The sequence below is a fragment of the Setaria viridis genome, chromosome 6 (assembly GCF_005286985.2).
Source record: "Setaria viridis chromosome 6, Setaria_viridis_v4.0, whole genome shotgun sequence".
Lineage (NCBI taxonomy): Eukaryota > Viridiplantae > Streptophyta > Magnoliopsida > Poales > Poaceae > Setaria > Setaria viridis.
The window spans coordinates 19,528,441-19,538,595 of NC_048268.2; the positions used below are offsets into that span (position 1 = coordinate 19,528,441).

At 43.9% G+C, this 10,155-nt stretch overlaps 1 protein-coding gene across 1 annotated transcript; it reads left to right on the top strand.

The window, feature by feature from the left end:
* Positions 1-8,447: 8,447 nt before the first annotated feature.
* On the top strand, positions 8,448-9,136 carry LOC117862086 (18 kDa seed maturation protein). The gene has a single exon (XM_034745598.2). The coding sequence runs from the start codon at positions 8,557-8,559 to the stop codon at positions 9,016-9,018; it is 462 nt and encodes a 153-aa protein (XP_034601489.1). The 5' UTR covers positions 8,448-8,556; the 3' UTR covers positions 9,019-9,136.
* Positions 9,137-10,155: the final 1,019 nt, after the last annotated feature.

Genomic DNA, 10,155 nt, shown 5'->3' on the forward strand with positions numbered 1-10,155 from the left:
GGTGATGCATTGTTGCTCTATATAGCACTAGCACTACTAGAGAACTGACTTTAGATCCCACCCCCTTTAGTCTCGATTTAATTTCGGCTCGGGAGAAAAGAGGGTGTGCCACGGTAGGTTGGAAAGGGGCGCACCTTTACTCTCGGTTCTTTTTTTTCCAACCGGGACTACAGGCCACCCTTTAGTTTTCCTATGGGACTCCCGGGACCAACGGCACCAACGCTGGAATGCTCCCAGGACTACAAGCTTAGGGGAGGTGCTGCTGAATTTTTTTCCTCATTTCTATGGGGATTTCACTCATCCAAAGTGTTATGAAGGTTAGCTACTTCATGCTTTGTTCATTTATTATTGTTAAGCTTTGTTTTATACTTTAGAGAGGGATAAAAATGAGTTTGTTTGTTGTTAAGCATGTAGAGGATTTGTATTTATACATGTTTTTGAGCTACAATGTGATGGATGGTTTGAATGTGAGGGAGAATGGATAGTAAATGTGAGGTAGAATTGAGATTATTTCAATTTTATGTATTAGAGAAAAATTAGAGTAAATATGTTTTAAGATTTATAAATTAGCCATATAAATTGTAGGTGTAATTTCATACTTTAGTAATAGTTATAGGTATGGAATTAGCCATTTTTAGAATAAGTAAATTATGTGGGATATATTGAATTTTTTAATAGTTTAGTTATTTGTAAATTAAATATGAGCTAAATAATTTGTGGTACATAGAGATGGTTTCTGATGCTGGATCTAGTGGTGATGGTGGGGGAGATCGTCGTTCCTAATAATGCTTCATTATTTGCAAGATGTCATGAAGATGCTGTTGCGGTGGGTCAGGAACCTCCTTTTGGTGGTTGTTATGCTCCATCGCCAATCCCGGGTGTTTTAGGTCCACTTATAAGTACTACCATTCCAGGAGGTACAAATAAACCACATGATGAGGCTGCGTCAGCGAAACCTTCGTCTTTGCTTCCCAAGGATGCTTGAAGTCCTTCTAGATAGTACTTAGTGGATAGTTTATCGTTGTGTATCATGTTGTTGTTGCTCTTAAGTTTAAATTTGTGTATTTCTATGTAAACTTTCGGCAATATATGAGTTTGTCGTAGTGTATCATGTTGTTTGCTTCTGAAATTTTAATTTGTGTATTTCTATCTAAAATTTTAGCAATGTGATGGACAGTTTTATTGTAATCCATGCACCCAATGTAGTAACTAGAAGTGCTATTCAAAAGCTTCCCGGGGGACCATTCACAGCCACTTGTTTAGATACGGTTTCACGCCTAACTATTTGGTTTGGACCCGTCACGGCGAAAGAGGGACTGTAGTGGAAGACGATGAAGAGGAGGAGGAGGATGACAACATTTTGGACTGTGCTATAGGCCAAGCTTTTGGAGATCCTACAATGGGTGAGGCTGATGAAGATGAGTTTGCAGAAGATGGCCATTTTGATGACCTCGGTCAGGTGCTTAGGGATGCACACAGAGATTGTAAAACTCAGAAGGAAGCATCAAAGTTGCAGCGCAAGATAGATGATCACAGAAAATTGCTATACCCGGATTGCCAAGGAGGCCATAAAAAGCTAGGTACTGCACTAGAATTTATGCAATGGAAGGTCAAAAATGGTGTGTCCGCTAAGACATTAATGATTGTTTGCCCTATGGAATTAATGATAGATGATAGTGATACAGTAAAATAATTATTTAAGAAGGTAATATAACTAGTGTAGAATTAATGAGTCATTCAAACTTATTATAAATATAATTGTTAATTAAATATATTTTTGCATGTTTGAAATATGTAAAGTTTTCATTTTTGCTTCATGAAATCCGGCGAGATCCGAGCCTACAAGTTCCACCCGACGAAAATAAATTTCTAAATAGAAACAAAAAGAAATAATATAGAATTTATGACTAGTTAAAACTTATTGTAAACAAACTTGCTAATTTAATATATTTTTCATGTTTGAAACATATAAATTTCTTATTTTTTTGCTTCCTAAAATGAAATCTAGTGAAAACATAAATCGAATAAATTCCAAAAACCAGTCGGGAGATGAAAAACAGGAGAAGGCCCCCATTTATCCCGTTATAAAGTAGAACCAGTATAAAAGGGTACTTTTCGATTCTCGCACGGAAGTACCCATTTATCCTGGTTGATCATAAACCGAGATAAAAGGGGGGCCTTTTATCGCGGGTGATCATAAACGAGATAAAAGGCCCCCTTTAATCTCGGTTTGTATTAGAAACCGAGGTTAAATGTCCTTTAATTCCGATTTCAGTTACAACCCGGGATAAAAAAGGGGTCCTGTATAAAATTTATAGTGTCTTCTTACCCCCCCCCCCCCCCCCCCCGCCGCCCAACACTTAGCAAAATTTTCACTCGTCCTCGTCGTCCTCGTCCTGCCCGTCACCGGCCTCCGCCGTCACCACTCCCCGTCGCTGCCGCTGGCCCATCCTATTCGCCGGTCTCCTCCATCTCCGTCACTGCCGCCATCATCTTCGCCCGCAAGCATCGCTGGCCTCCTCCTCCATCCCCATCGCCGCCGCCGGCGCGTCCATCCCCATCGCCGCAACCTCCGCGCGTGCCCCTCATTGCGCGCCGGCGCCACCTCCTCCCCGTCGTTGTAGCCGTCCCCGTCACCGCGACCGTCGTCCCTGTCGCCATCCGGTCGGCCGCTTCCCCCGTCATCGCCACGCGTCCTCATCGCCATCGCGCCCCCTCCAACTCCGGCCGTCCCCCCAATTAATTTTTGAAATTTGGTAGATTACATACAAAATAAATTTTGTATACATTTAGGCCCCGTTTGGATCATTACAATTGTTTGTGGAATATAGTTGTATACTTCTAAATAATGCTTAGAAATTAATCATTCTAATTGAACTTTGGTACAAATGTTTAGAAATTTTTGTTGAAATGCTTAAAAATTACATGACATTTTGTATGTTACATTTTTTATATTACTTTTTGCATAGTACATGTTGTATATTACATTTTGTATATTACATTTTGTATAGTACATTTTGTATAGTACATTTTTTATGTTACATTTTGCATATTACATTTTGTATATTTCAAAAATGTCGTACATTTTGTATATTTCAATAAAATTTGTTGAAATGAATTTTTTTTCGTGGTTGTTCTATATATGATTTCATGTACAAAGTAGTTGAGATCGATGGCATACGACGAGGTCAGAAGGTATCTAATGGAGCGGATTATTGCTGGTGATAGTAGTTTCAACCTTCCCATAGCGTATATAGATGAAGAGGGTAGCCAGGCAGACATGTTTCTCAACCTGTCTGCCGATGGCAATGAAGAGCCCGAGCCCTAGCAAATGTTACCGTAGCAGAAGGTTCCTACGAGGTATAGATCATATTTTAACCCTCTCTATATATAATATATGATCTAATTCATTATTACTATATACTAATTAATTAATGAATCTTGAACTGTTAGACCTTTGGATTGATGAACCGTCATCTGAAGCCCCAAGGTCCTTCCAAGGTGAAGACTGGAACAAAAAAGGCTATCATCACGGAAATCACAGAAGAGGGCAGGCCGGTTGCTCCTGAAAAAGTGGCAACACAGTACGTGAGTCAGATCGGGGCAATCATAAAGGAGAACATGCCCACGGTATAAGGGAATGGAAGGGCAAAACGACTAATCCATACGCGCTCCAGGATACAGAAAAGAATATGCTATGGGAAGAAGTTAAGAAACATTTCACATTTCTCGATGGACATACTAAAAATGATGTGAAAGCGTGGACACTGAAAAAGATGGCCACACAATTCCAGACATTCAAGAAGATGTTGGATACCACCTACATGAAGAAGGGCCGAACTCCAGATTTTACTGTGTATCCACCGTGTAAGGACCACTGGGAGGCATTTGTACAATACAAGAGCACCGAAGACAATAAGAACAAGGTCACCCAAAACACAGGCAATGCTAGGGGGAAATAGTACCATCATAAGCTAGGGCGAGGTGGTTAAGCCAAAGCAATTCCCAAATGAAATCAGATGGAAAAAGACCTGATTGAGTGGGGTATCGTACAAGGAACAATTTATTGGCTCGAACGATCGAAAAATTGGTATTACGCTCATTAAGGTGAGATAAACCCAGATGATGGGACGCTGGTCTTCGATGACCTGTTACGTGAAGCGGCCACAAAGCTTGACAAGATTATTAAAGATGTTAAGGATGGGATGTTGATGGTGTGCCAAGAGAATGATGAGCTCACAATGGCCCTCGGGAATCCTGAACACCCAGAACGTACCCGAGGGTTCGGGCTTGTTTCGTGGAAGTTCGCATTCCGAGGTGACTTGGACATGTACACAAGTCAGAACCGAAGAAAGGAGCAAGAAGATGAGAGGTGGCGGCGCACGATAGAATCCAAACTGCAATCTGTAGAAGTAAGAATGCAGGATGGAGGCAGTTGTAGAATGGCCGACGCAGTTGCCAGCCCTTCTCAACACCTCGGGAGCAGTTGTGCGTCCACATGGCTCCCTGAGCCACATGGCGTAGAGAGAATCGCTGATAGCCAATTTGAAGGCCTAGAGCTCGACTTCCCAGCCGGCGACGGGTCAACAACACTAGGAGAAGTGGTTCACAGGGTCATTCTATGGTGCAAACGCTACATCATCATCCCCGGCGTGGAGGCACCTCCTCAGAGCTCAAGACCACTCTCCACAAATCCACAGCAGCGATCATCTCCTCAAACATCCAAACCATCATCTCCACCGCAACCTGCTCCATGATCAAGGTCTCCATCTCCACCATATCCTGCTGGTTGGAGCGACGACAATGACGACAACACCCGTCCACGATCACCTTCGCCGGGACTAAGAGCACCATTTAAGAAGTCGTGACTACTGCCTCCCAAACCAAGATAGCGTAAGAAGAAAACAAAGGAGACTGAGGTGACTCCTGAGGAACGCAAGGAGGCAATGACTCATGAGGAACGCTGGACCGAAATCCAAGTGCAAGCTAGTGAGTGGTTGAGGAAACAGAGGGAATTAAGAAAAGCAAGGGAGATGGAGCCACCACCAGTAGATGGAAGAGAATTACATAAATTCATCAAGACGCAAGAACAAGCCAAGAAGAGTCAACCACTACTATCAAACTATGAACGGGCGTTAGTCAAGGTTGATGAGAAGAAAAAAAGGAAAAAAGTTGAGCTGCCAGCTGCACCGCCAAGTGAACCGAAATGGACATTTGAGCTAGGCAAGCCTATGGTTAGCCCTGATTTGCTAAAGAAGGTATCAACGAAAATGTACTAATTCCATCAAAAGTACATGAAGTTGTCTGCCGATAAGAGGGAGATGTTGGGCCTTAAGATAAAAACGATAGATTTTCACGACGAAAGCGAGGCAGTCCTGTGGCTACGATTCAAGGATATATACGAAGTGTACCATCATGGTGCCCTAGACGTCTCTCTGATGAGTGCATAGACTCTGTAAGCGTCCGTTTACATGTACATGTAAATTTTGGCTCATATCATTTTTTTTGCATGCGTCGCCGTACTAATTAACTTCATCTTTCATTTTATGTAGGATGCTAATTCGGACGTGCCGACATGAAGCGTACCTCCATATTGGCTTCATGGATCCATCCATAGTGAACCAAGCCCAGATACGAGATTTTCCAAACAAAACGTTGCTGGCAGTATACAATTCCTTAGACAGACAAAAATTAAAGGATCACATACTACTTCCATACAACTTCAAGTAAGTGTGTGTATACCGTATATATTTATTTCTTTTTCCTTACCTGATTAATGTTAGGTAAATGCAGCTCCCACTGGATCCTTATTATTATTAACATTGATCGAAATCACGTCACTGTCTTTGATTCGTTGAGGAGAGATCCGAAGGAGTACCAAGACGTGCAACACACGCTAGACATTTAATAATTCTGGACCTCTATCTCTATACAAAATTTTGTTTCCTAAATTTTCACCTAACACTATATCATTCATTATTTTAATCCGCAGAGCATGGAGAGAATTCATCAGGGTAAACAGATCAGGTCAATTCAAAGAAAAACTTACATGAAGAATAGACTTCCTGGTACGTATGAAGTCTGCACATTTTGTACATTCTATAGCGCGAATATTTAATAACTTAATTGTTTTTCCCCAGTACAGTATTTAAGATAGGAACCTAGGAATGATAATCTATGTGGCTACTATGTCTGTGAGCACATGCATAATTTATTGGGACCCAAGACCATCAAGACCACGGAGCACGAATTTAAAGTATGTAAAATAAAACCATTAATAGTTATTTATTTTCTACAATTGTTCGTGTAAAATTCACATATATGTATCCAAATTACAGATGTGGAATATTTAATTGGGACTCTTGAAGAAGGAAAGAGTAGCGGCAATATGTGAAGGTCTCATTGGATTCCTGGTGGACGAGGTGGTAAATCCATAAAGAGACTTTCATGACGATGGACGAAAATTAGACGCTCCCAGCACCTCGACGGGAAGATCATCGTAGATATATATATATATATATAGTTTGATTTAGTTTGTATATATATGTAATACATACGCTAATTAGATTATATATATATATATATTACGCTAAGAATTGTATACAAATACTTGTTTGATTCATTTAAATACTTGTTTGATTCGTTTAAATACCAGTTTGATTGATTTTATTATTAAAAAAAGTTCTCAACTACTAAAGGTTAACTAAAGGGGTACGTGAGATATGCACGAAATTATAGACGCCATGCAGGCGCCTGCATGGCGCTGTATGCACGGACTTTAGTCCCGGTTTGTAAAAGTTTGTTTTACAAACTGTGACTAAAGAGGCGACCTTTAGTCCCGGTTTGTAACACCAACCGGGAGCTCCGTTAGTCCCGGTTGGTTTTACAAACCGGGACTAAAAGAGGGTCTTATATCCCAGTTGAGGGACCCCTGATAAAAGACCCCCCTTTTATCTCGACGGATTAATCTCGGATATATTTTCGGAAGATATACAGTCTACGAACCGGTACTAATACCGAGTTCTCTAGTAGTGTAGCCGTTTCTATATGTGACTGGATAATTATATATATATATTAAAGTTATTGGAAAAACTGGAGAAGCGCCATGTTAAATAGGAGAACTGTATCATATTAAAATTTTAAAAGTATTAATACGTTTTTAAAATGAACCGATAAGAATGTTGCCAATTATATTAAAATGAAAACCACATATGGCCAAGAACACCAAAACTGTACTACGATGCTAGAAAATTTATAAGAGACATATGTTGCACATGAGAGAATAAAAATTGATTATACCGTGCATCCATAAATTCTATAACCATAATCTATGTTATAACCATAATCCTTTTAATTACCTCGGTCCAATTACCTCCGTGGTCATTTTAGTAGACATAAAGTATACCTTAGTACATAACAAGTATATAAATTTGAAAAAGTCAAAACACAACCTATCTTTGGGATGAAAGAAGTATACGATGGATGAGGTAGTACGCATGTGCATCCAGCTGTAAATATAAGGGTATGTTTGGTTTGAGTTGCTTATTTGGAGTTGCTTATTTTTATCTAGGCTGTTTGGATACCCTTGCTTATGAGCATTGAATGAGATGGACATTGTCATATTTGCCCCTTTGTTTCTACCCCTCCAATTTGCCTCCCCACCCTTCTTCTTCCTGCACACGCCCGATCCCCGCGTTCCAGGTCCCTGTGCGCGGCGACCCAGGGTCGGCGGCGTCGGAGAGCGCCCAACGGAGCGCGGGGTGGCAGGCGGCGGGTGGCGAGCGGGAGCGGCGGCGGGCGGCGGGCGCGCGGCGCGGAGGCGGGCGGGCGGCGGGCGAACGGGGGCGGCGGCGGGCAGGAGTGGCAGCGGGCGGGCGGGAGCAGCGGGGGGCGGCGCGGAGGCGGGCGGGCGGCAGCGGCGGTGGGCGGGGCGGAGGCGGGCGGCGCGGCGGCGGCGGGCGGAAGCGGCGCCATGCTTGAGTGGTGACAGGAGAGAGGAGAGAGAGAGGGGTAAAAGGTGTAAAGTGCACCTTTTAGTCCACATAAGCAACTCAAGAGTTGCTTATTTACTATGCATAAGCAACTCTATAAGTAAGAGTGATTGTTCATAAGCAACTTATTTAAAAACTATAAGTAAGAGTGATTGGTTCATAAGCAACTTATTTAAATTTAAGTTGATTATGCATAAACAACTCAAACCAAGCCCTAATAATCGAAAAGTCTTTGCCACACCGCTTCGCTGGACCACCTCTTCCGGCCACCCTCACGAGGCGTGCGTCTTTGGCAGGCTGCCCCGTGTCCTGGCCTTGTCGTAGCGCTACGCGTGTCCCTCCACGTGCACAGCAAACGTGTCTTCACGCGGGCATTTTGCAGATCCATGATCTGCACCTGTGTCCATTACCCCTGACCTATAAATTGGCAACAAGCCTTAATCATCTCTCAGCTTCAGCTACCACAAATACCTTCGAGTAAAGAGCCGAGTAGAATAGCTTGAGCAGACGACGAAGCTACCTGCAGCGAGAGCAAGAGGGTAAGATCGAGAAAGAGCAAGCAGCCATGCAGGCCGGGAAGAGCGTGATGGAGGCGACCAAGGAGGCCGCGGCGAACCTGGGCGCGTCGGCGAACGCCGGCATGCAGAAGACCCGCGCCGCCGTGCAGGGCCAGGTGGAGAAAGCCACGGCGCACAACGCGTCGGACAAGGCCGCTGCGGAGGCGAACCAGCGGGAGCGCGTGCGCGCCGCGGAGGAGGAGAAGCAGGGCGCGATGCGCGCGAACGCGGCCGCCAAGGAGCGCGCCACTGGCGCGCACCCGTCGCAGGGCGCGCCGGGCATCGTTGACGCCGCCCACCACCAGCAGGGCCACGGGGCCGCCCCGGCGGGCGGGCACGTCGAGGCTGGCGTCGGCGAGACCCGGCCCGTCGCGAGGGCCACCGGAGCGGCGCGGCCCAGCGCCGCGCACAACCCGCACGTCGGGAGCGACTTCTCCCAGGCGCGCGGCACCGGCGGGCAGTACCAGTGAGAGGCTCAGCTGTGTGTGCGCGTGCGTATTCTCATCATCGTTTGACGTATGTGGACAGATATGCTTGTACCATATAAATAAGTTTGTGCGTGTCTAATAATGGAATGTTGTTATCTAATTAGGAGTGGATTTACATGATGAAAAAATATGCTCTTGAAATATGACACGACACTTTTAACTTTAAAAGCAGAAACACCCGTAGTCAGCCCGTTAAAACTCAAATCTCGTCCCAGCTCACGCAACGCTTGCGAGGCACCCTAAACGTTGTCCATTAGAACTCAAATCTGTCAAATCTAAACGTTCTCTCAGCCCCTCAGCCCATTAAAACTCAAATCTCTCGGTCATTAAAACTTAAATCTCTGAAACCTAAAAACTCAAATCTATCAAATCTAAACGTTCTCTCAGCCCCTCAGCCCATTAAAACTCAAATCTCTCGGTCATTAAAACTTAAATCTCTCAAACCTAAACGTTCTCTCAATCTCGCCAAATCTCTCAAATCTCGTTCCAGCTCAAAAAAAAAATCTCGTCAAATCTCTTAAAACTCAAATCTCTCGGTCCATTAAAACTTAAATCTCTCTCTCAAACCTAAACGTTCTCTCAATCTCGTCAAATCTCTCAAATCTCGTTCCAGCTCAAAAATCTCGTCAAATCTCGTTCCAGCTCAAGCATTACGTTCTCTCACCCCGTCCCATCAGCCCATTAAAACTCAAATCTCTCAAATCTCGTCCCAGCTCACGCAATGCTTGAGGCTCACGATCAGGTGGCCAGTGTTGCGTAGCTTGCAGGTGTGGATGCAAATGGACTGATCAAGATGATTGTGGAGGCGGTGCAGACTGTTAGGAGGAATAAAGGGACCTGCCAAAAGCTTGTGCAGCGCATCGAGATGATAAGTGACCTGCTGCACCAGCTTCCAGATGCGCAGTTGATCTGTTGATGCAACACCATGATGCAAGGAAGCCGGTGGGGCAGCTGGACGAGACGCTCCAACGTGCATGCATGCTCATCACATCTTGCCGGGACAGCAGCTTCATGTACCACTGCTTAGTTCGGGGACTCGAATATTTAGATACTAATTACAAATATTAAATAAGAGACTCGAATATTTAGATACTAATTACAAATATTAAATATAGGTTA